This window comes from Manihot esculenta, chromosome 15 (genome assembly GCF_001659605.2).
Source record: "Manihot esculenta cultivar AM560-2 chromosome 15, M.esculenta_v8, whole genome shotgun sequence".
In the NCBI taxonomy this organism is placed as follows: domain Eukaryota; kingdom Viridiplantae; phylum Streptophyta; class Magnoliopsida; order Malpighiales; family Euphorbiaceae; genus Manihot; species Manihot esculenta.
The window spans coordinates 27,276,179-27,302,857 of record NC_035175.2 but is presented as its reverse complement, the minus strand read 5'-3'; the positions used below and the strand labels follow the sequence as shown (position 1 = coordinate 27,302,857).

Here is a 26,679-nt window from a genome sequence, read left to right as displayed (position 1 = left end):
GATTATTTTCAGTCCTCGTTTAGTGGCTTTTTTGTGTGCATGTTGTGTTTGGTTTGATATTAGATTTATATAGCTTGTGAAATCTGAATGGATTTAGCCTTGAAAATTGACTCAAATATGTTGGAGTGTCTGATTTTGATTTGTTTGACTTTTGAGGTTTAAAGCTTAAATGTTAATTGTGAAAAGAAAGAATGAAAATCCTGTACTTAAACATGATGGGTTTCCAGATTTACAGTCTTTGACTGAGAAAGTGTTAGGTGTTACAAAATAAGAATTCTGTGCACATGATCGTGTCCTTACCTCTATGATTGATGATGAGAATCATGGAAAGTATACCCTTTTTGTTTATTTATGGTTCTGGTGGTGGAGAAGTTCGCAAAGATTTTTTGTGCTGAGAAATTGTACTCTTGTGGAAGGAAGAGTAGTGACTCAATTAAGCAGCAGCTGATTTAAAGTAAGGGCAATAGGGTATCATAGATCTGGATCTGTGATGACAGTATTTGAGGTGAGAAGAGAAGAGAAATAGATTTAGGTGAGAAAAGAATTCAGAAAGAGAAGAGAATAGAGTTTAGGGGGAAAGAATAGTTGTTTTATTCATTCTTCAATGCTTACTCAGTACAGCTGTTCCCTATTTTATACCCGATCCTGAGCATAACTGCTCTAACAAGTTTTTGACTCACACCAGCTCGTTTCCCCCCAAAATACCACCCATAGCTGTTATTTATTAGCAGCCTTCTTATTCCTTCCAGAATATGTGACAATACCCTCCCCAGGATTCTTGTTCCCAAGAAGATTGAAAATCAGGAAACTGACATAAAACGAATGACTTGTCTTCCCATGTTTCCTCTGACAAATATTTATACATATTCTCTAGCCCAAAAAAGGAAACTACACTAATTACACAATGATAATATCTTACAAAAATTAAGGTAATCAAATCAAACAAATTATGCTGAAATTGCTGAATAGTCCTACAATACTGCTTTAGTCAACATGTCTATAACTACCTCCACATTCTATAGGTAGGGGTGAGCAGTATTCGGTTCAAACCGAAAAAACCGACCGAACTGAATTGATTTGAAAATTTGGTTCAGTTTTTTATATATTTCGGTTCGGTTCGGTTTTCAATTTAAAAAATTTCGGTTATTTCGGTTCGGTTCGGTTTTGATCAGAAAAAAACCAAAAAAACCGAACCGAACCGATTAGTAATAATAATATGTTTTTTCAATAATATATAGAAATTAAATCATATTAAGATTAAAATATTTTAATTAAATTTTAAAATATTAAAAATAAAGTGTAAAAAATAAAAAAATTATTAAAAATCGAAACCGATCAAACCGAACCGAATCAGACCGGTTCGGTTCGATTCGGTTTCTGACCAAAATCGGTTCGGTTCGGTTTTCATAAACACTCAAATTTCGGTTTTCGGTTTATTCGGTTCGGTTCAGTTTTGAACCGAACCGACCGAATGCTCACCCCTATCTATAGGTCCATCTGTTTCGGCAACTATTCATCCCCCTATTATTCATGTTTACTCTAGGACATTGGAGGCTGAAACTTTGATGAAAGGAATAAAAAGAGAGCAGAAGATTTGAGAGAAAATACTTGATTATTCCCCTCAAGCCAATTAGGGTATATATACTACTTACAAGAGTACACACTAGGTAAGAAAATAAATTAATTCCCTAATTATAGCCTAATCATATCCCAATCATATCACACAATCATATCCCTAATTACTACTACAAATCTAGGCTATTTACAGAAATAATCTCAACAGAGGCCTTTGACTGTTTTATCACAGAAAGAATTACTTCGAGACATTCCAAACTGTTGAGCTACAGTGCTAAATCGTCCAAACCATGCTCTTGGAGACTGTTTTAGCCTATACAAAGAGCGCCGAGGACGACCTACTAAGCCCTATTATTGATTCGCTTGGGAAAAGAAGCTCGAGTTTGCTTCCCGAGTTGACAAGACTCACATTCTAAAGAAGGCAAGGAAGAGAGGCCAGGAACCAATTTTTGTAACTTGTTCAGACTTGGATGTCCCCAATGACTATGAATGAGTTCAGCGGAGGTGGAAGACACAAAAGCAATTGGAGAGTTAGAAGTGGAAAAATAGTACAATCCTTGTGACTCATATCCTGCTCCAATCATCTTTCCAGTACTCTGGTCCTGCACAACCACAGATTCAGTAGTAAAAATGACTGAACAGTGAAGATCGTTAGTCAATTTGTTGACAGAGATTAGGTTGTATGGATAGTCTGGGGTAAATAAAACATTAGTTAAGGGGATAGAAGGAAGGAGATATATGTTATTAATCCCTTTAACTTGAGTTTGTGAACCATTAGCTAATGTGACTTTAGATGGTGTGGAAGGTGAAACAAGAGTAGAGAAAAGAGAGGTATTACCAGAGATATGATCAGAAGCACCAGAGTCGAGGATCCATGAACCAATGGGTAAAGACTTGGTTAGATAAGTAAAAGAATTACCAGAATGGGCAATATTTGATTGGGCCATGGAGACTGAATCTGAATCTGTATTGAGGGTGTTTTGATTCTCAGACATGTCGAGAGAGATTCTGAAACAACAAGAGACCGAGTAGGGACCCGAATCTGCAAAAAAGGAGCCGAATCTGCCAAAAAGAATGCCTGTGAACAGTAAATCTGACGATCGCACCTACTGGGCTTTGATTGCCGGCGCCAGGCAGAGCTGGGAGAAGAATCGCCGGCGTGAAACTGTCGCCAGAAAGTGGGGCACGCATCCGCGCGTGGGTGAAAGACGTGTGAAGGCGAGCTGATCTGACGACCGGACCTACTGGGCTTTGGTCGCTGGCGCCGGGCGAAGCTGGGAGAAGAATTGCCGGCGTGAAACGGTCGCCAGAAAGTGGTGCATGCGCCGGCGCATGGCCGGAAACAACTCTGTGCGAGGTGGCGCGTGGAGGCGCGTCTGGAGGCGGTGCTTCGCCGGAAAGTAGATCAGAGGCCGGCGTGGAGAATGGGCTGGGTGGTGAGACTAACTGATTTCCAGAAAGTCACCAAAGCAAGATGTCAGATCTGCAACTCAAAGGTGAACCAAATTTCTTGGCTCTGATACCATGAAACTTTGATGAAAGGAACAAAAAGAGAGGAGAAGATTTGAGAGAAAATACTTGATTATTCCCCTCAAGCCAATTGGGGTATATATACTACTTACAAGAGTACACACTAGGTAAGAAAATAAAGTAATTCTCTAATTATAGTCTAATCATATCCCAATCATATCACACAATCATATCCCTAATTACTACTACAAATCTAGGCTATTTACAAAAATAATCGCAACAAAGGCCTTTGACTCGGGGCATCCACCAATAGCTTCTTCTTCTGAAGATCCAATTGCCATTACAATCCCTGATTTTGATTTAGACCTGCCTATTGCTGTTTGTAAAAGTAAATATACGTGCACTTATCCCATCTCATATTTTGTATCTTATAATCATTTGTCTTCCTCTCTCATTGCTTTATCACTGCTCTAGAATCTGTTACTATTCCTAAAACTATCAAGCAACCTTATCTCATTCTGGTTGGCATGATGCAATGCAAAAGGAAACGATGGCCTTAGAGGCTAATGGTACTTGGGAACTGGTGCCTTTACCCTCAGATAAGAAAGCGATTGGTTGCAAATGGGTTTCTACAGTAAAGGTGAATCCCGATGGTTTTGTGGCTTGGTTGAAACCCAACCTCATTGCCAAAGGGTATGCTAAAAAATATAGAGTTGATTATTTTGACACCTTTTCTAGAGTAGCCAAACTGGCTTCTATTTGCCTCTTTATTTCTTTAGCAGCTACCCATTATTGGCCTTTGCATCAATTAGACATAAAAAATGCTTTCCTCCGTATCGATTTTCATGAAGAGGTTTAAATGGAGCAACCTGATACAAAGCCATTACAAGTGTATACACGTTACACTCACAGTCAGAAGAAACAGCCACGTGTACAGCCTACTGAAGATGGGGAAGCAGTAAGGATTGAAGGTTGACCAGTTTAGTTTCTATTTTTAGTTGTTGCATTTTTCTTTAAGCATTTGTTAGTGTTTCCACAATGTAAGGAGGGTATCTCCACTTTCAGTCATTTCCATTATCTTAGGAGGTAGTTATTTCCATTATCTTAGGAGGTAGTTATTACCATTATCTTAGGAGGTAGTTATTTCCATTATCTTAGGAGGTAGTTATTACCATTATCTTAGGAGGTAGTTACTCCCATTATCTTAGGAGGTTGTGACTCCATGATCAAGTCATGATTCCATTGATGTAGCAAAGGGTGGTTTACATCCTGTATAAATATTCAATAATTATCAATGAAGAGATCAACTTGGAAATCATTACAGTTTTGAGTACTTTAACTCAGAGGTTTGAGATTCCCTCTAATTGAGTCTTCTAATTTCTCAAGATAGGTCGCAAAAAGAACACCACGTCCTCACCCTCACGAACACCTTCCACTTCCCTCCACGAAAGACCCCTAACTCGATCTCAGGTTCGGGACCCTAACACAACCACTTGGTTTTATTGCTCAAGGGGAGTCGGCAAAGTTTTGCAAACTCCGAAAATCATTGTATGGCTTGAAATAAAGTCCTAGAGCTTGGTTTGGAAGGTTCAGGGAGGTAGTACAACAATTTGGATGTGCAAGAGCATGTCAGATCATTCGATTTTCTATAAAAATTCTGAAGCTAGACTAATCTTACTTGTGGTTTATGTTGTTGATATTGTCATTACTGGAAGCGATTTTGCGGGCATCTCTTCACTCAAATCGTTTCTCTAATCGCAGTTCCAAACAAAAGGTTTAGGCAAAGTATTTTTTGGGTATTGAGATTTGAAAGTGTAAGAAATGTAACTTCTTGTCTCCGAAGAAGTATGTTCTTGATTTGTTGGCAGAAACAGGGAAATTAGGTGCCAAACCATGCAGTGCACTAATGACTCTTGTAATAAAACAAGGAACAATCGGAAAGTCTTTTGTGTGTATTCTCTATTAAAGTAAGTGTATTTATATACAGATTACAAGACCTTATTAAAGCAACTCCTAAAAATCCTCTATCAATCAATTAGTATCAATTAGCCTATAATTATGTAATCTCCTTTAATTATGTACAGATTATGTTCACACTCCAACACTCCCTCCTTAAGTTGGAGCATAGATATTTATCATGACCAACTTATTAGAAAGATGTTCTATTTGAGGCCCATTTAAAGCTTTAGTGAGTAGATCACCTAATTGCTCTCATTTCTTCATGTAACTGGTAGAAATTAAATCTTCTTGAATCTTCTCACTGAATAAATGGCAATCAACTTTAGTATGTTTAGTCCGTTCGTGGTATACCAGGTTGAAAGCAATGTGAAGAGTAGCCTTATTATTACACCAAAGTTTCGCTGGTGACGCAACATTCAAACTGACTTCTTTCTGCAGATGATTTATCTACAGAATCTCACAAGTGGATTGAGTCATTGTCCTGTATTTTGACTCGACACTATATCAAGATACCACATTTTGCTTCTTATTTTCCCAAGACACTAGGTTTCTTCCAACAAATATAGTAGCCTGTAGTCCACTTTCTATCACTTTTGGATCCTGCCCAATCAGTATCTAAAAAACACTCAATTGTATTTGTAGAGTATACCGAGTCCAGGAATCCCTATTAGATAACATAGAATTTGTTTTAGAGCAGCCCAATGTTTCACTATAGGAGCAGACATGAACTGGGTTACAACGTTTAGTGCAAAAACAATATCTAGCCGAGTCATCATCATAAAGTAGTTTAGCTTTCCAACCAACCTTATGGTATCTGGATCATCACAAGGGTCTCCATCATCCTTTGTGAGACATAGATTAGGAATCATTAGTGTGCTATAGGGTTTAGCTCCCAACTTACCAGTTTCTGCATGTAAGTCAAGGATATAGTTCATTTGAGACAAGAAAATTTCCTTTTTACTCCTTAAGACTTCGACTCCCAAGAAATACTTAAGTTGACCTAAGTCTTTGGCATGAAAACTCCCATGCAAGAAGGATTCGAGGGAAGAGATTCTTGCACTATCATCCCTCTAATGACAATGTCATCAACATACACAACTAGGAGAATGATACCAGTATCTGAATTTCTATAGAAGATTGAGTGGTCATACTTGCTTTTTTTCAATCCAAATTCTTGAACAACTTCACTAAACTTGCCAAACCATGCACGGGGACACTGCTTCAACCCACACAAAGATTTCTTCAAACGATAGACTTTCCCATGCTCCCCTTGAGCAATAAACCCAGGTAGTTGCTCTATATACACCTTCTCTTAGAGGTCACCATGTAAAAATGCATTAAATCTAACTGGTGTAAAAGCCAATTAAACTAACATCAGCAAGAGCTTTAATCAATAAATATTAAAGAAAAAAAGATAAAAACTATAAGTATTGAAAAGAAAACCAAAAACAAAAAAGTAAATTCATCTTTTACAAAAATTAGCTACATATTGTTTGATGATTCTTACCTTAAAGGGAGAGAGAAGAAATTTGAGTGAGAAATAGAAAGATTGTGAAGGAAAAAAACACCATATTGCTGTCTATCTAAAGCTTGCTTGAAAGAAGAAGATGGCAGATTGAAGTGCATGTGATTGTATGAAGGCTGTTACCGTTTGGTAACAGCCATTACATCTGCAAGTTACAGCGGGCTTGTAGATAATGGTGAAACGGGTAACGCCCCCCAAAATCCTATTACGTTATGTAACAACCGTTATTTAATTCCATAATCACTTGCTAAGCTATGTTGAGATAATTAAGATGTCCTCCATTTTGCCACTAATCCAGTGTTTCATGAACGAACCAAGCATATTGAAATTGACTGTCATTTTATTCGTGAAAAGATTTAACAGTAGATTATCTCAACCGGGCATGTCAATACTGGAGAACAGTTAGGTGATATTTTTACAAAAGCTCTAAATGGGGCTAGGGTTGATTGTATTGTAACAAGTTGGCATGATTAACATCTATGTTCCAACTTGAGGGGGAGTGTTATAGATATATATAGCTGTAGATTAGCTTAATAAATAGCATGATTATAAGATTAATAGTAGGAGCATATCTTGTCTTAATTGTAGAGTATTTCCATACTCAAGAATCTTGTAATTTATATATGTGTGACAATCATTATGAGAAATATACAGAAAGTTCAGAAATCTTCAGTCTTTAGAAAAACAAGATTATTCATGCATGTTGGGTATCACTCAAAGCATTAAATGAGGAAAACTCGTGGTGTTTAGGTGGCTTATATTTGTTTATTTTCTGTTATATTTTTTGAATATCTTCATGTGGGTGATTATTGATTATGTGCGTCTTCAGGAACTGTTTTTATGCCCCCAAAGTGGTCCTTAGGTTATCAACAATGCCGATGGAGCTATGATTCTGATACAAGGGTTCGTGAGGTAGGGTTTGATGTTATGCATTTATGCAGTCAATTGGTTGACCACTTTAGCGTTTCAAGCTATTTTTTCTCTCATTTTTTTCTTTCGAAATATGGGAAGACAACTTTTAATATTTTCCTTTTGAAATGTTTTGTATTTGCTTTACCTTTGACCTTTGATGGTAAGACATCTATATTCTTTTCTTTTGGTTGTGCGTCCTTTTGTAGGTTGCAAGAACATTTAGGAAGAAGGGTATTCCTTGTGATGTCATATGGATGGACATTGATTACATGGATGGTTTTCGCTGTTTCACATTTGATCAGGCATGTTTGCTATTTAAATTCAGATTTTAGGTTACTCCATGGCCAAACACCCTTTTGTCTCTGAGTAAGCTCAATGAGGTTGTTCTTTACTTGCCTTATTGCTTATTGCTAGTTGTTACACATTCTCTACTAGACAACGTTAATGCTATATGTTGAATCCCACATCGGTTGTGGAAAGGGGTAATGTGCCCCTTATATGGGCTATAGGCACTCCTCCCCTGGAGCTAGCTTTTGGGGTGAGTTAGGCCTGGCCCAAATTTAACATGGTATCAGAGCCTCCCTATCCGATGTTGGGCGCCCCATAAATGTGCCATGCACCAGTAAAAATTCTGGGCATGAGGGGGTGTGTTGAATCCCACATCGGTTGTGGAAAGGGGTAATGTGCCCCTTATATAGGCTATAGGCACTCCTCCCCCTGGAGCTAGCTTTTGGGGTGAGTTAGGCCTGGCCCAAATTTAACACTATATTTTCTTTTCGCCAATTATGGATGATGATCACTATTTGATTCTAGAATCAGGAATTATGTTCTTCTGTGGAGCATCTTTTTGTGGCTTGCATTATACTAATCTTGATAGTCATGCCTATGGGCTAATGAGATCCTACAAACACAAGTACACACAACAAATACTCATGGAGATGCATGTATATTATAGATATATCAAAATACTTGTATGTGGAATGATATTCCTGTCTCCAATAAAAAAAATAGTTTCTTGATTATTATTTGTGGGCTGAGGCTTTTATATTGAACTCTCTTTTCAAATTAATAATTCACATCCTGGGATGCAAATTAACTAAACATGCATTGTTCCAAGTCTTCAAAGAAAGCCATTTTGGCATAAAGTATCTAAATAGTCAGATTTTCAAGTCACCCTTCCAACAACTTTGCATTGGAGCAATATTGTTTTGTGGATGCTTCATGAGCCATTAATAGTTATAACTTATATCCTCTTCTGGATGCATTTACTACTGTTCTTTTACAAGTTTATTAGTTGCTGTGTTTTGCCAATTCATTAAGGATCCGGATTGATCTTCTGTGTGGAGGATATTGGCATGGAAATAAATTTATTTTCCATGATAAACTGGCAATTGTCAGTCTTGAGTCTTGACTGGGAAATTTTGTTATAAATTATTTCAGGAACGTTTTCCAGATCCACAATCTTTGGTCAAAGATCTCCATGATATAGGTTTTAATGCAGTTTGGATGCTTGACCCTGGAATCAAATGTGAAGAAGGTTATTTTGTGTATGATAGTGGATCTAAAATTGATGTTTGGATTCAAACAGCAGAGGGAAGGCCATTTATCGGTGTGTATTTAGTATTTGTTCAGAAATTAAGTTATCTTGTTCCTCATCCTCCCCCGGAAGAAAGGAAGAAAGAATTAAAGAACGGAAGAAATAAATTTTAAATGTTTTCCTATCCATTTTCAGGGGAAGTGTGGCCTGGGCCTTGTGTTTTCCCAGACTTCACACAATCAAAAGTTCGCTCTTGGTGGGCTAGTCTAGTTAAAGCTTTCAGTTCTAATGGAGTTGATGGTATATGGAATGATATGAATGAGCCAGCTGTTTTCAAGGTGATGCTTGATTTGATTTTCTAATTGCTTGCAATTTGTCCAAGGGTACTCTGCCTTATTATTTCACTTTTCAGACGGTAACAAAGACAATGTCTGAAAGAAATATTCATCGAGGAGATGATGAACTTGGAGGTTATCAGGAGCACTCATACTATCACAATGTATTCAACCTTTGCTTCTCTCTTTTTTTCTTTGAAAATATAATTTTTTTCTACTATTGGAAATTAAAAATAGTTCCTTGTAATTTGTATTTGCATTTACAGGTCATAACCTAATAATCATATATGCTGAAATAGAATCACAGTGCCTCCTCACTTCTCTATTTTCTCTTTTAATCTCTCTCTTTTTCTTAATCTTTATTTAATTATTTAGCCATCAGATAGCTATATAAGGATATAATTTTGACAGAAGATGATTTCATGATTTCATGATGTAATGATTTTATTAAGAGAATCAAAATTTACTATCTTACAAATCTACTGAATTTAATTGTAACTATTTTGATAATGTATTTATGAAAAATTATTTTAAACAAATTTGAATATAATTTTATATAAACTGTTGAATCCCACGTCGGTTTCGGATAGGGGTAATGTGCTTCTTATAAGGGTCTTAGTCACGCCTTCCCCTCGAGCTAGTTTTCTGAGTGAGTTAGGCCTGTCCCAAATTATCATAAACAAAATCTTTTACTCAATTGTAATTTCTGAAATGAAATCCTTGTTTTAGGTATATGGCATGCTGATGGCAAGATCAACATTCGAAGGCATGAAATTAGCTAATGAAAATAAGCGTCCTTTTGTTCTTACTAGAGCTGGATTTATTGGCAGTCAAAAGTATGCTGCAACCTGGACAGGAGATAACCTTTCAAACTGGGAGCATCTTCACATGTCTATCCCCATGGTACTTCAATTGGTAAGTAATTTACAAGGTTTAAGAAATTTTATTGCTGTATTTGAGGCTAGCAATCTTAGGAAAGTGGGGAAACTGAATGCTTGAGAAGTCAGAAGTTTAACAATGTTCTATATGAAGGATACTAGCAAAATTTACATGAAAGGAGGGATGAAGAGTACACACCTTGCAGGCGTGTCCCATCTTATTCTGGATTGTTGTATTTTGGAGCTAATTCTCTTAGTCATAGTTATCAAATGAGAATCAAGTCAAGAATCAAAATATTAATTTTTTGAATTGAGAATTGAGAATCAAATCAAAAGATTCGGAACAACTTCGGAAAAATCAATTGAAAAAAATGTATATACATTTATATATATTCTTTCTTAATTTTATTAAAAAATATTTAAAAATTTAATTGTAAATAATGTGTGCGTGTGTATGTATACCAGTTTTATTCCAAAACATGTTCTAAACATAAAATCAAAATGAACATAATGACTTTGTTGTGGCCAAAACATGTTCTAAACATAAAATCAAAATGAACATAATGACTTTGTTGTGGCCAAGCTCAGCGTATCAAGCGAGCAAGTTAAAATTTTAAAACAAAAATAATTAAAACTATTTGAGGCCATTTTCCATTCTCCTTTCATTAATTGTTGTCATTCTCTTGGGTTTTCTGTCGTTTCCCCTTCCTTTTTTTTTCCTTGAATTTGCCTGTTTGCTGTTCTTATTCTCACAATTCACCTTCGATTCATATGATTCTGATTATTAGCTTACCATTTACTGTGGATTCATATTGTTAGGGTAATGATTCCATACGTAATGCAAATTGTACGATTCTAACAACACTACTCCTAGTCTTATGCATCATTGAGCTGTGGATTGCTTTCAATTGCTTGAGTAAAAGGCTTGATTATGGGTCTTGAATGTAGGGATTGATATGCGTTTTCTAGTTAGTACTCTTGTATATAAATATGTATCATTATCTCTAATGAAATACAACAAAAATATATTTTTACACTCTACTTTTAAACTAAACCTCAAGCTGAAGCGTATAATCATATCAGCCAACTTGTTAAGAATGTGCTCAATTCTTAATCAATCTGGTGACTTGGTAAGTAAATGTGCTGATAACCCTTCCTATTTTGCATGCAAGACCTGAATGGTCTTTTTTGTAATCATTTCTCGTACAAAATGAAAGTCACACTTAATGTGCTTTGTCCTCTCATGCAATACAGGGTTAGATTTATCATTTGCATGACAGGTCTATAGGAAGTCCATAAGCTTACCTGCTACATTTATGATTCAGCTAGCTCAGAAAGAATTATTCAGTAGGACCCACAGGAATATCTATGGTTTTCGCTCCAGGTATTCTAATCTCATAAAATCAAGAAGATATTTTTCTCCGTGAAGGATCAATGCCACAGCCACACTAGGAATAATTAAAAAACATCGCAGCTCACTTGTGTCTTCAATTTCAAAGATCCTATTTAAAATCTATTTAGTGTGTTGATTCCCTCATTATCATATGTTGTAATTACTTCATCATTTGCATAAGCATTTAAGAAAATTTCAGTTCCTGACATTCTAAACTCATCAACTCAAGAGGACATTTTCTCTATAAAGGATCAGTGCCACACTAAGACTACTAAGAAACACTACAGCTCGCATAAGCCTTCAATTGCAGAGCTCCTACTTTAAATCTACTGAGCTTGAATGCCCTCATTATCATATTTTGTAATTTACAATATCATTTGCATAGACATTCAAGAAAATTTCCCTCTCCTTGGCTTGTATATAGAAGACAGTATATCGGCAATTCAACACTTGAGACCAAACTCCATAACATCAACTAATCAACCCAACCAAGCACAAGAAGGTTGTTCAAGTTTAAGGTAGGATCAAAATTATGTACCACTATTCATGAGAAACATGACCTCTTAGGTCCATTCTCAGATGGAATGTGGTCATAGTGAGACGATAAACATATGAATCCAGTTAAGATTGACACCAACCTCAAGGCTAACATATATAACTGTAGCGAAAATGAAATAGGCGTGACTCCAGTACAACAACTAACTCAACAGGAAAGATTGACCAAGTCTTATATTTAGTCTTAAATCTGTCCCAAAAAGCAATATGGGACAGCATATCCTCTCACGCCCAGGAATAAAATCTGAGTGGTTACCAATATTGAAGCAGTGATAGGTTCTGAACCATGTAGAGAAAGTGGACTAGATCTAACTCCACTCTAAAAGCGTGTGAGGCTCACTTGTCGGTTAGATGGCGATCGGACCTTCCTTGGCAACATTGTCCGACCTTGGACGTCCCTTTTGGGTGGGCAGTGAGAACCAAACGTCATCCTACAGGGGTGACTTAAAATCACACCCAAATAGAGACATGTGTCTCCAACAAAACAAGAGAAGCAAACTTTGTGTACTTATTTATTTATTTGCTACAAGGCTTTGATACCATGTAAAAAATCATTGTATTGTATTTCATTGGAGAAAGTGATATATATTTATACACGAGTCCTAACTAAAAAGGAAATGCCAAATATATATTTATGTACAAGAGTCCTAACTAAAAAGGGAATGCCAAATATATATTTATATACAAGAGTCCTAACTAAAAAAGGAATGTCAATCCCTATATTCAAGCCCTCTAATCAAGCTTTATGATCAAGTTAATATACACAATATTTACACATACTTACCTTCCTATAACAAAGGGCATTTTATTCTGTTTGGTTTTTACTATATATTGTACATATGATTAGTGCTTCATTAAAATAACAATTGCAGATCTATATTATTTGTCTTTGTTTCTTTTAATTGTCTTTTTCCCCCTAGATTGCATATCTATTTTGCGGAATTTTATTCTTGTACAACTTGGTTTAACCATCGCCCTTGTCTTCAGATGCATTCCTTCTTTTCTTCAATTCTTAGGTGAATGTCAGTATATTTCAGGGCATAGTTTCATTTGGAAGGGAGTAGAACAATCTCTTCTCATCTAAAGGAAATAAATTACCTCCAAAATAAAAGTACTTTCTAGGTTTATCTCTTTCAACATGTTATTTTCTCTAATTTTGGTTTTACCTTATGAACAGGGACTTAGTGGCCAGCCACTTTCAGGACCTGATATTGGCGGATTTGCAGGAAATGCAACACCCAAGCTTTTTGGAAGGTGGATGGGCATTGGTGCAATGTTTCCTTTTTGCCGTGGGCATTCTGAAACGGGCACTTTTGACCATGAGCCATGGTCTTTTGGAGAAGAGGTTTGTCCTCCTGATTAGCAATTTGATAATATCCACCTTCAATTTCTTACTAATAATATCTACAGATATTCCATTCAATTGAGAAAAGCCCAAAGTTGATTATCTACTATAGTATATTTCTTTAGACCTAAACTGTTGTAGGATTGAAAAAATATGTATTTGCATGTTGTTATAGCAAGTCAACTATGTAATAATCATTAGCATAATTATAGATATACTTTCCTAAGTTAGAATACATGATTATAGAGTATCTTGTATATAAATATTGTATGATTTTTGTAGAATTTTGGAAAATTTTTTGAGTATTCTTGTATTTCATTCTTAATCTTTACAATTGGTCTACATGACTATTTATACACAAAGAATTATATCTAAATAGAAAGTAAATAATCAAATAATAATTACAGAGATAATTAAGGATCCTAATAAGATCAAATCATATCCCTAGAATCAGCTAGGATCAGCAAATAAGTCAACACTTCCTCTCAAGTTGGTGTAAAGATGTCACACATGCCAAACTTGCTAATCAGATTATGGTAGATCTTGTTGTTGAGGCCTTTAGTAAACACATCCGCAAGTTGCCCAGTAGAAGTCACATGAATTAGGCTCAAGACACTGTTTGTTAATTTTTCTTTAATGAAGTGCTGATCAATTTCAATGTGTTTCGTCCGGTCATGTTGGATTGAATTTTGTGCTATACTTATAGCAGTTTTATTGTCACAATACAAAGTTATCTTGTCTCTCTTGGGCAACCTCAACTCTTCCAATAACTTCTATAACCATAAGAGTTCACACACACTTTGGGCCATTGCTCCGTATTCTGCTTCAGCACTTGACCGAGCAACAACATTTTGTTTTTTGCTCCTTCAGGTGACAAGGTTCCCTCCCACAACTGTGCAGTAGCCAGAAGTAGATCTCATATCATCGAGAGATCCTGCCCAATCTGCACTGTAAAAGCTTTCAACTCGGAGGTGACCATGCTTGGAGTAAAGAAGCCCTTTCCCTTGCCTAGACTTTAGGTATCTTAAGATGCGAAGTACAACCTGCATATGAGTCTTGCGAGAGTCATGCATGAATTGGCTGACTAAGCTAACAGCATAGGCTATATCCGGTCGAGTGTGTGAGAAATAAATCAACCTTCCTACTAATCTCTAGTATCTTCCAATATCCACGGACTTACCAGTTCTTGCTTCCAGCTTGTGATTACTTTCAATGGGAGATTCTGCTAGTTTACACCCCATCATACCAGTTTTTTCCAAAAGATCCAGAATGTACTTTCTTTGGGAGATGAAAATTCCTTTTTCTGATCTAGCCATCTCGATACTTAAGAAATATTGCAGTTTTCCTAAATCTTTGATTTTAAATTCCTGAGCCAACAACCTCTTTAGTTGACCCATTTCCTCTTTGTCATCACCTGTCACTACTATATCATCAACATACACAATAAGAAGGGTGATCTTACCCTTGTAATGTTTGATAAATAAAGTGTGATCAGCATTGCTTTGTTGGTAACCAAAGGACATCATGGCTCTGCTAAACCTGTCAAACCAAGCTCTGGGAGATTGTTTTAGCCCATACAAAGCCTTTTTTTAACCTGCACACCTTTCCTTGTGTCTTCTCATCAGCGAACCCAGGAGGAATTTCTATGAACATTTCTTCCTCTAAATCTCCATGGAGGAAAGCATTCTTCATATCAAACTGCTGCAAGTCCCGATCCAAGTTGGCTGCGAAAGATAACAAAACTCTGATTGAGTTCATTTTTGCAACTGGGGCAAATATCTCTTGGTAATCCACTCCATAGGTTTGGGTGAATCCTTTATCAACCAATCTAGCCTTAAACTGTTCAATTGTACCATCAACTTTATGTTTCATTGTGAACACCCACTTACAGCCAACGAGTTTCTTCTCAGGTGGGAGATTGACAACTCCCATGTCTCATTTTTAGCCAATGCTTTCATCTCTTCAATCATTGCTTCCTATCATTTAGGATCTGCAAGAGCTTTCTTCCAATCCTATGGAATATACATAGAAGAAATAGACAAGACAGGCTCTATAGGAAGGAGACAAGGATTCATAAGAAACAAAGTTAGAAATAGAATGTTTAGTACAAGATCTGACCCATTTTCTTTGTGCAATAGGTTTATCTAAGTCATTGGAGCATTCAAGAGTTGTGGGTAACTCACCAGAAGAAGATTCTTGACTGGGTAACTCACCAGAAGAAGATTCTTGACTCTGAGTAGACTGCATAATGGCTTCTTCTGCCTTGTTTCTCCTTAAATACTTTCTCAAATCTGGCTTGTCCAAACGACCAATCCTTTCTCCCTAATTGGACATCTCCCCCTGTTTACTAGAACTCAAACTCTCTAGTTGAACCATATTATCCAAAATCACAAAATTCGGAATCACCTCTTCTTGCTCATTATTCTCCCCTTGAAGAGGTGAGTGGGTGGTATTGAAGTAGGGTTCAGTTTCTCGGAAGGTAACATCCATATTGACCAAGTATTTCCTAGAGGGAGGGTGATAACACCTGTATCCCTTTTGTATCGTAAAATACCCAACAAACACACATTTCAGGGCCTTGGGTTCCAATTTCCCTACCGTCCTAGTATGGACAAAGCAAACACACCCAAATACTTTTGGTGGAACAACGTATGAATTTTTCCCTTGTAGAATCGCCAAAGGACTCATAAAGTCAAGGGTCTTGAGAGGCATTCTATTGATAAGATAAGCAGATACAAGGATTGTGTTGAGATTATTTCTGTAAATAGCCTAGATTTGTAGTGGTAATTAGGGATATGATTGTGTGATATGATTGGGATATGATTAGGCTATAATTAGGGAATTAATTTATTTTCTTACCTAGTGTGTACTCTTGTAAGTAGTATATATACCCCAATTGGCTTGAGGGGAATAATCAAGTATTTTCTCTCAAATCTTCTGCTCTCTTTTTCTTCCTTTCATCAAAGTTTCAATTAATAAGCTATACCAAATACCCAAATTAAGTAGGTGCAATAACTAATTCATACTACAAGGATTAGGAATGCCAAAGTAAGAAAAATCTAAACTAATACCAACTTGAATTACCAAACTGACATTAACTAGTCAATTATAAATGATAGAATAAAATAATTTAAATTTTATAAATACTAGAATCTAGATTTTCTAATTGTGTTGAACTGAAAATTTTGAATTTAAGATCTTAATTTTACAATGAGAAATTAAATCAAGATAATTTTGAATCTCTTTTCCTTGAATACATCTATATCACCTTGCTTTAATAACATGTGCTTGCTCGTTTCTTATCTCTTTCTAAACTTTTTATATTGCTTTTCAAATTTATGTAAATTATCCTTTTCTGCTGTCAACTTTATATGCTAACTTTAGTTCCAATAGTGTGAGGAAGTATGTCGTTTGGCATTGAAGAGACGTTATCGCCTTATTCCACACTTGTATACTTTGTTCTATGCTGCTCATACTACGGGTACACCAGTGGCAACTCCTACTTTCTTTGCTGGTATGTGATTGTGCTCATGATGTAATCCAATTTCATTTGGAGGAGTTTGGAAAGCATGCATACTTCTTTTATGGTTTTAATTAAGGCATGTAAATTGCTTGTGCAGATCTGAAAAATCCTAGCTTAAGGACACTTGAAAATTCCTTCTTGTTGGGTTCGCTTCTGGTTTATGCAAGGTACTTGTTCTCTTTATTCTTAGACCTGTAGGTTATGATAAATTTAAATGTACGTTAAACTTTTGACAATAATCATTAAATAAATTAGAATATTTTCTTCTGGTGGATGTATAAATTCTAAGATATATTATTAAATATTTATATTAGATTGATGCTCAACACTAGGAAACTTTTTGGGAACCTAAGTTTGTATGGCATTAAAAAAGAATTACATAGAGATTGATGCTTACCTAAATTGCCGGTATCTGAGTGGCATAGTATATATGTAAGGTTCTGACCTTTGTGATATTGATTCTTGTTAAGGAAACTAAATATGTATAGATATGTACTTGATTTTAGGCTTAATAGCTTGATGTTAGGCTTAATCTAGGAACTCTCTTTCATTCTTTAGTTAGGACTCTTGTATATAAATTTATACTATTCTTTTATACAATACATAGAAAATTCAATGTTCACATGGTATTAGAGCCAACAAATTTTTGAGGTTTCGATATTGCTCATCGATACTATTCATGAGTATTGTTCATTGGTACTGTTCACGTTACAGTTCATCGATGCATGTCTTTGTCTAGCAACATTCAGTTATCGCACTGGTTCTTTTGTGTCGCCTCTGCCTTGTGTTTGCAGCCTTGTATGCTGTTTTGTTTTATTTTTGGTGCTTTTGTAGGAACCTTTTATGTTGGCCAACACTTCCCCTCAAGTTAGTGTATAGATATCACACATGCCCAACTATAGGTCTTGTTGCTAAATCCTTTGGCAAACACATTAGCTAGCTGTTCATTGGAAATCGCATGATCTAATATCAGGATACCATTTATTAACTTCTCTTTAATGAAGTGTTGATCAATCTCTGTGTTTCGTTCAGTCATGTTGAACTAGATTGTGAGCTATACTGATTGGTTAGATGAGTTTTCTATTTAAATTCAAATTTAATTTTATAGTAGATATAATTTCTTAATTTTTTTTAATTTAATTAAAAATTATGAATTAAAATTATAACTTTGTTCATTCATTTTTGGCTGAAAAGATATCATTTCAATAAATACTTAAAAAATGTATTGTGTGAAAATATATTTATCATCTATGCTATGTATAAAAATGGCAAGAGGGAATAAGGACTTTTCCTAAAATACTCTTTTTTATTTTTTATTTTTTGTAATTACATTTAAATTTGAAAGTGGATAATATGTTAGTTTCTTAGATTAATTTTATGAGTTAGTTAAAGAAATTTTAAGATATATAAATTTATTAATATATTTAACAAATTAAATTGTATGTAAAACAATTTTGAATTTAAAATTTTTCATATTTCTATTAAAATTTAATAATACATATAATAAAATTATATTATTAAGTTTAAAAGAAGTTTTGGAGATTGAAATATTATTTTTATAAATTTCATGGATACAAAAATAAATTATTTATTTTAATATTTTGATAAATTGATTAATAAATTATTTAATATTATTAATTGTACATATGTATTTTAATAAATATATTAAAAAGTTTGAATGATTTTTTTATAAATGAGATTTAATAGTATAAATTTGAAGATATATAGATAAAAAAAAGTTGAAATTTAAAATGACAATAAGTAATTAATCACAGTGAAACTACAGTGTAATAGAACTCATCCTTTATTTTTTACAAAAAAGCTATAAAAACTCCCTATTTGCCCTCGTGTTTTTATTTTGTTTCTTAGCTATGGTATCTTGCAAGTTGCAACTATGGCTGACTTAAGAGAAAAAATGTAATTGAGCAGATAGAGGACAAGTAGCAGATAGTAAATTGTCTTTAATTTGCTTTACTATGAGTAACAATAAAGACACAATTTGCTGTTTTGCTACTTTTCCTTATCTGCTCAGCTACATTTTCTCTCTTAGGTCAGCCATAGTTGGTAAAAAGAAGTTTAGTTGAAAAAAGTTGGTGAAGATTATTCATATGATAAGTGATGTATTTTAAAATTACTGAATTTAATGATGCGATATGCATTTTACCATTCAGTTTATGAAATTTGTGGTCTTTAGATAAAATATTATTCTATATAAAATTAAATTTTAAATAAAATTTATAAACTTTATATCTAACATTTATTATTTTAAGTATTAATAGTTTAAATTTTAGTCGCTCCATTTTTTTTTCCACATAAAGTATTATCATTGCTAAAATTTATTGCTAATAGATAATAACGAGATAAATTTATTAGTTTTAAACAATGGTTTGTTAAATTTAATAATAATTTAAATTTATTAGTTCAACTTAATAAAGTTAATATCATACGATTTATTAAAATGATAATAAAAGAATCAAATAATTTTAATACTGATAATAATAATTAAATATTAAATGAATTATTAATAAATATATTTAAATATTAAATAATTCAAATAAAATTATTAGTAAATTTACACAATGACGTTAAAAAATTATATCTTTGGGATAATATTAAGATATTACATGATAGGTTCAAATTTTAAAAATTCTTAATGCTATTTATTCTTAATTCCTTTAGTTAAATTTTTTTTGTAATTTAAATTTATAAAAAAATGTCTCATTAATTCACTAGTAAAACGAGTATAAAATGTGCAACCCACATTGAGTAAACTAGTCTCCATAAGTATTGCACCCACGCATTGTAATGATGTTTTTCTTTCCATATGCTGTAGCACGATTGCTGATCAGGGAACAAACAAATTGCAGCATGACTTGCCTAAAGGAATCTGGTTGAGATTTGATTTTCATGATTCACATCCGGTATGCTTATTGCATAATTTGTGCTTCTTTGCTTAAGATGTATTTTCTTGATCCTAACTATTGTACATGTATAGGATTTGCCAACCTTATACTTACAAGGTGGATCAATAATACCTTTGGGTCCCCCTCATCAGCATGTTGGTGAAGCTAATTTGTCAGATGACCTAACCCTGGTTGTAGCTTTAGATGAATATGGTAATTTGATGTATATATATATTTTTTTCCATAGAGAATAATCTTTAAAAAAAAAAAAATCATATTTGAGGTCGTAAAAAATAAATTTACAATTATTATTAGTTTTGGGTGGGTATAGGAAGCTTGATCTTTTGCCTAAATCTTTTATGTTTCATTATTATTGTTTTGTAGTTTATCCCAAGAATATTATGAAGTTAATTGGTTGTCTAATTTACTGATAAACTGCAAACAAGAAACACAGACGAGTTATGTAGAAAAGTAACTATGTGCTTCGTTGAAGAATACTTGGGTTAAACTTACTTCACAACTTATATATGATTTATTAATCTTGAAGTTCTGCACAGGACAGATAAATTTACATGCTATCTGTTTACTAATGAGGAGATCTTTAGGCCATAATTTTAGTTTAAATTAGAAAGCATAATTGTAGAAATTAAATTCTTTGTAATTTTCTTATTAGCTTTGACTCTTTATGTGTGAATTAGAATATATATAGCTTGTAAAGAATTATTATAGAAATAAAAACTCTCTCAAATTCTTCATGGTATCATAACCTTAAACCTGATTTTAGGGTTTCAAATCAATTTCAATTTTAGGGTTTTTGGAATCCTAACTGCCTGAATTGGTACTGCTGCACCTAGGATCCTCTTCTTGCCCTACCACTAGGGTTATCGGAGTGTGGCCGGCCTATCCCTAGGTTCTAGCGCCGGATCTCTGAGTGCGTGAACCTCATGCACCATTATGCTGGTGCATGATCTGTTTCTGTCAGGTTTCTCTTCCCAGGCATTGAAGAATTTTGAGAAAGTTTTGAGTATTCTTGTATCACTCTTGATCTTTACAACTGATTTACATTACTATTTATATACAAAGAATTATATCTAAATAAAAAGCAAATAATCAAATGATAATTACAGCGATAATTAAGGATCCTAATCAAATCAAATCATATTCCTAGAATCAGCAAATAAGTCAATACTCCCCCTTAAATTGGTGCAAAAATATCGCACATGCCCAACTTGCAAATCAGATTATGATAGATCTTATTGTTGAGCCTTTAGTAAACACATCCGCAAGTTGCCCAGCAGAAGTCATATGAACTAAGCTCAAGACACCGTCAGTTAATTTTTCTTTAATGAAGTGCAGATCAATCTCAATGTACTTCGTCTGATCATGTTGAACTGGATTTTGTGCTATACTGATGGCAGCTTTGTTGTCACAATATAAAGTTATCTTGTCCTTCTCGGACAGCCTCAGCTCCTCCAATAACTTATGCAACCATAAGAGTTCACACACACCTTGGACCATTGCTCTGTGTTCTGCGTCAGCACTTAACTGAGCAACAACACTTTGTTTTTTGCTCCTCCGGGGGACAAAGTTCCCTCCCACAACTGTACAGTAGCCAAAAGTGGATCTCATGTCATTGAGAGATTCTACCCAATCTGCATCTATAAAAGCTTCAACTCGGGGGTGACCATGTTTGGAGTAAAGAAACCCTTTTCCTGGTGCAGACTTTAGGTATCTCAAGATGCGAAGTACAGGCCGCATATGAGTCTCGTGAGGGTCATACATGAATTGGCTGACTAAGCTAACAGCATAGGCTATATGCGGTCGATTGTGCAAGAGATAAATCAACCTTCTTACCAATCTCTAGTATCCTCCAATATCCACAGACTCACCAGTTACTGCTTCCAGCTTGTGATTACTTTTAATGGGAGATTCTGCTAGTTTATACCCCAACATACCAATTTCTTCTAAAAGATTCAGAATGTACTTTCTTTGGGAGATGAAGATTCCTTTTTCTGATCTAGCCACCTCAATATCTAGGAAATATTGCAATTTTCCTATATCTTTGATTTCAAATTCTTGAGCCAACAACCTTTTTAGTTGAGCCATTTTCTCTTTGTCATCACCTGTCACCACTATATCATCTAACATACACAAGAAGGATAATATTACCCTTGTGATGTTTGATAAACAGAGTGTGATCGGCATTGCTCTGTTAGTAACCAAAGGACATCATGGCTCTGCAAAACTTGTCAAACTAAGCTCTGGGAAATTGTTTTAGCACATACAAAGCCTTTTTTAATATGCACACCTTTCCTTGTATCTTCTCATCAGCGAACCCAAGAGGGATCTCCATGATTACTTCTTCCTCTAAATCTTCATAGAGGAAAGCATTCTTCATATCAAACTATTGCAAGTCCCAGTCCAAATTGGCTGCGCAAGATAATAGGACTCTGATTGAGTTCATTTTTGCAACTAGGCCAAATGTCTCTTGATAATCCACTCTATAGGTTTAGGTGAATCCTTTAGCAACTAATCTGCCCTTAAACCGTTCAACCGTGTCATCAACTTTGTGTTTCACTATGAACACCACTTACAGCCAACGAGTTTCTTCCCAGGTGGGAGAGCGACAAGCTTCCAGGTCTCATTTTTAGTCAATGTTTTCATCTCTTCAATCATTGCTTCCTTCCATTTAGGATCTGCAAGAGCTTCCTTCCAATCTTGTGGAATAGATACAGAGGAAATAGACAAGGCAAAGGCTCTATAGGAGGGAGACAAGGATTCATAAGAAATGTTGAATCCCATATGAGTTGTGGAAAGGGGTAATGTGTCTCTTATATGGGCCATAGGCACTTCTCCCCCTTGAGCTAGCTTTTGGGGTGAGTTAGGCATGACCCAAATTTAACATGGTATGAGAGCCTCTCCCTCCGATGTTGGGTCTCCTATAAATATTGTTAAATTTGGGCCAGACTCATCCTAAAAGCTAGCTCATGGGGGAGGAGTGCCTATGGCCCATATAAGGGGCACATTACCCCTTTCCACAATCGATGTGGGATTCAATACACCCCTCAATGCCTAGAATTTTACTGGTGCGTGACATATTTATAGGAGGCGCGATATCGGATGGGAGACTCTGATACCATGTTAAATTTGGGTCAAGTCTAACTCACTCTAAAAGCTAGCTCATGGGGGAGGAGTGCCTATGGCCCATATAAGGGGCACATTACCCCTTTCCACAACCGATGTGGGATTCAACAAATATGTCATGCACCAGTAAAATTCTAGGCGTGAGGAGAGTGTTGAATCCTACATGGGTTGTAGAAAGGGGTAATGTACTTCTTCTATGGGCCATAGGCACTCCTTCCCCTTGAGCTGGCTTTTGGGGTGAGTTGAGCTTAGCCCAAATTTAACAACAAAGTTAGAAATAGGGTGTTTAGTACAAGATTAGACTCTTTTTCTTTGTGTAATAGGTTTATTTAAATCATTGGAGCATTCAAGAGTTGTGGGTAACTCACCAGAAGAAAATTTTTGACTATGAGTAGACTGGCATAATGGCTTCTTCTGCCTTGTGTCTCTTCGAATATCTCCTCAAATCTGGCTTGTCTAAACGTCCAATTCTCTCCCTCTGATTGGACATCTCCCTATATCTACTAGAACTCAAACTCTCTAGCTGATATCATTCAGAATCACAGAATTTGGGATCACCTCTTCTTGCTCATTATTCTTCTCCCGAAGAGGTGAGTGGGTGGTACTGAAGTAGGGTTCAGTCTCTCGGAAGGTAACATTCATATTGACAAAGTATTTCCTAGATGGAGGGTGATAACATCTGTATCCCTTCTGTGTCGGAGAATATCCAACAAACACACATTTAAGGGCCTTGGAGTCCAACTTTCTCACCGTCCTAGTATGGACAAAGCAAATACACCCAAATACTTTTGGTGGAATAATGTATAAATTTTTCCCTTGTAGAACATCCAAAAGACTCATGGAGTCAAAGTTCTTGAGGGGCATTTTATTAATAAGATAAGTAGATACAAGGACTGTATCTTCCCAATATGCTTTGGATAGATTCATAGTGAATATAAGAGATCGAGCTACCTCCAATAGATGCATATTTTTTCTTTTAACAATGCTATTTTGAGTACTAGTATAAGGACAACTAGTTTGGTGTACTATCTCATTATTCTCCAAATAAACAGAAAAACTACTATCCATGTATTCTCTTTCATTGTCAGTTCTCAAAATTTTCACTTTAGTATGAAATTGAGTACAAATCATCTTATGAAAGGATTGAAAACAAGAAAAGACATCACTTTTATCTTTAATCAAATAGACCCAAGTCATTCGAGTGCAATAATCAATAAAGGTGACAAACCATCGATTATCAGATAAGGAGATAGTTTGATTAGACCCTCAAACATCAGAATGAATAGTCACAAAAGGAATTTGGCTTTTATTCTGACTCAAAGGATAGGAGGTCCTAGTGTGCTTAGCATACACACAAACATCACAAAATAAAGAACCAAACTGAGTTCTAGCAAACAAACTAGGATAAAGTTTTGCTAAGACAAAAAAATGATGGATGCCCTAACCGCCTGTGCCACTGTATTATTTCCTCATTGACATCTTTATTTTCTCCAAAATAGGCTTGAGATATCGGAGAACCTGGATCAGCTTCCAATATGTATAAGCCATCATGCAGCCTACCATTGCCAATCCGCTTCCATGTGCGAAGATCCTGAATAACACAGTGATCAAGAAAGAATTTAATTTTATAGTTAAGAGCATTGGTGATAGCACTGACAGATAAAAGGTTGGTAGGAAAGCGGGGAACATGAAGGACAGATGATAATTTAATATTGAGTGTGCAAATAACATAACTTGTTCTGGATATAGGGGTAAAAGAGCTATCAGCAATTCTGACACTATCTTTAGTTAGAAAAGGAAAATGATTGAGAAAGCTTTTAGAAAAGCCTGTCATGTGTCTATTCGCACCAGAATCAATAATTCATGGAACATTATCAAGAGATGAAGCATTACCTGACTTTACAAAGTTAGATGTAGCACCGGAGGATGAAGAGGTGTCAATATGAGACAGGAGGCGCTTGAGACTCTGAATTTCATTAGGGAAAAGGAACTCGGTCGCTGTTGTCTCTTTAAAGGGCTCCTCGACAGTTTTTGCTAAATTAGCTTAAGTTCTGGAGGTACCTCGTTTCCCCCCACGGCCTCTAGTAGAACGACCATGTAACTTCCAACAAGTCTCCTTGGTATATCCCGGTTTTCCACAATAGTCACAGTGCAAGTGATCTTTCATAGAATTATGAGGCTGCGGTGTGCTCAAACTAGTAGCGAACCCAGCCTTTTCAACTGGTGCAGCATAGAGCATAGCATGTCGATGACTTTCCTTTTGTTGAACATGGGTGTGGGCCTCTTCTAGAGAAGGAAAAAGATTTCTTCCCAACACTTGGACCCGAATTGGATCATATTCGTTATTCAACCCTGCAAGAAAATCATAGACTCCCTCATTTTCAATCATTTTCCAAAATTTGACTGCATCTCCAGTACAGTTTGCTTGGAAGTCTTGATAGTAATTAAGTTCCTGCCATAAGCCACATAATTCAGAATAAAATTGGGAGGCAGTCATTTCTCTTTGCTTAGTACCATGGATCTTATTCTGAATATAATAAATTTAGGCATTATTCTCAATCTTAGAATAAGTTAAGGACAAGGCCTTCTATATTTTTGTAGCAGTATCAATCAACAAATATGACTTATAGATATGAGATTGCATAGAATTAAGTAACCATGTCATAACAAGACAATTATCCGAGTCCCATTGAGGAAAATCTGGATCACTCTAATCCAGTTGCTTCTTATTACCAGTGACAGCCCTGCTTCCATCAAGTTTTGTGGGACTCATTTGCAAGGAAGGATTATCAGAGTTAGGAATCGAGACCCTTTTACCTTCTGCCAACGTAAAGACAAATGAACCGTAAAAGAATAGGAGGTACCCAAGGTTGTACACACAAGAGAGCCCAACCGAATCACCAAAAGACTGGGTAGCAGCATGGGCAAGCCAGAAAGACGATCGTAATCGTCGCCGGAGTGATCGGAGTGGCGAAGCAGCATCAAGCGATGTATCACGCGTCAGGAAGGGAAGGCGCATGAGCTTCACGTTCTAGCGTCATAGCTAGGCAGTCGGGTCGGCGACGGTCCGACAATTCTCCTAGTGCCGGCGGTGAGAGGTGGAAAGACTCTTAGATGGATTAGTACCAAAAAGGTAGATCTACGGTTTTGGAATCCTAAAGAGGAAAAATTGGATTTAAACCTGAATTGGTACTGTCGCACGTAGGATCCTCTTCTTGCCCCACTGCCACCACCACTAGATCAGGGTGTGGCCGGCCTGTCCCTAGATTCTGGCGCCGGATCTTTGAGTGGGTGAACCTCATGCACCATTATGCAGGCACGTGACCTGTTTCTATTAGGTTTCCCTTCCCAGGCATCGTCAGTGATTTTTCTGACCTCTTTCTGTCCACTTCCTGCTGCTTCTTGGTCATCTTGGTATTGGATTAGGTCTTCTCGGTGTTTGCAGCCACTATTGGGTATTTACAGGTTCTTTATTTGATTGGGCAGCCTTTTTTCCTTTGTTTAGACCTGGTATTTTGGATTCTCTTTTGTTTGCTTTATTGTTGTTTTTTGGCCACCATAGCAGACATGAAAGTGACTAGTGGGGGATAATGTAGTGCTTCTTATAATACTTTTATTTCGTTTC

General features: G+C 35.7%; 1 protein-coding gene across 2 annotated transcripts in view; it reads left to right on the top strand.

The window, feature by feature from the left end:
- LOC110602082 (alpha-glucosidase 2) overlaps positions 1-26,679 on the top strand; it is a 64,979-nt gene that overhangs the window by 4,009 nt on the left and 34,291 nt on the right. For both annotated transcript variants that reach the window (XM_043951057.1, XM_043951056.1), the window contains exons 6-16: positions 7,359-7,441; positions 7,648-7,743; positions 8,882-9,050; positions 9,174-9,316; positions 9,391-9,477; positions 10,043-10,228; positions 13,317-13,484; positions 16,878-16,998; positions 17,105-17,174; positions 19,841-19,928; positions 20,003-20,123. In XM_043951057.1, coding sequence (XP_043806992.1) covers positions 7,359-7,441; positions 7,648-7,743; positions 8,882-9,050; positions 9,174-9,316; positions 9,391-9,477; positions 10,043-10,228; positions 13,317-13,484; positions 16,878-16,998; positions 17,105-17,174; positions 19,841-19,928; positions 20,003-20,123 — 1,332 coding nt within the window. The remainder of the gene's footprint in view (positions 1-7,358; positions 7,442-7,647; positions 7,744-8,881; positions 9,051-9,173; positions 9,317-9,390; positions 9,478-10,042; positions 10,229-13,316; positions 13,485-16,877; positions 16,999-17,104; positions 17,175-19,840; positions 19,929-20,002; positions 20,124-26,679) is intronic.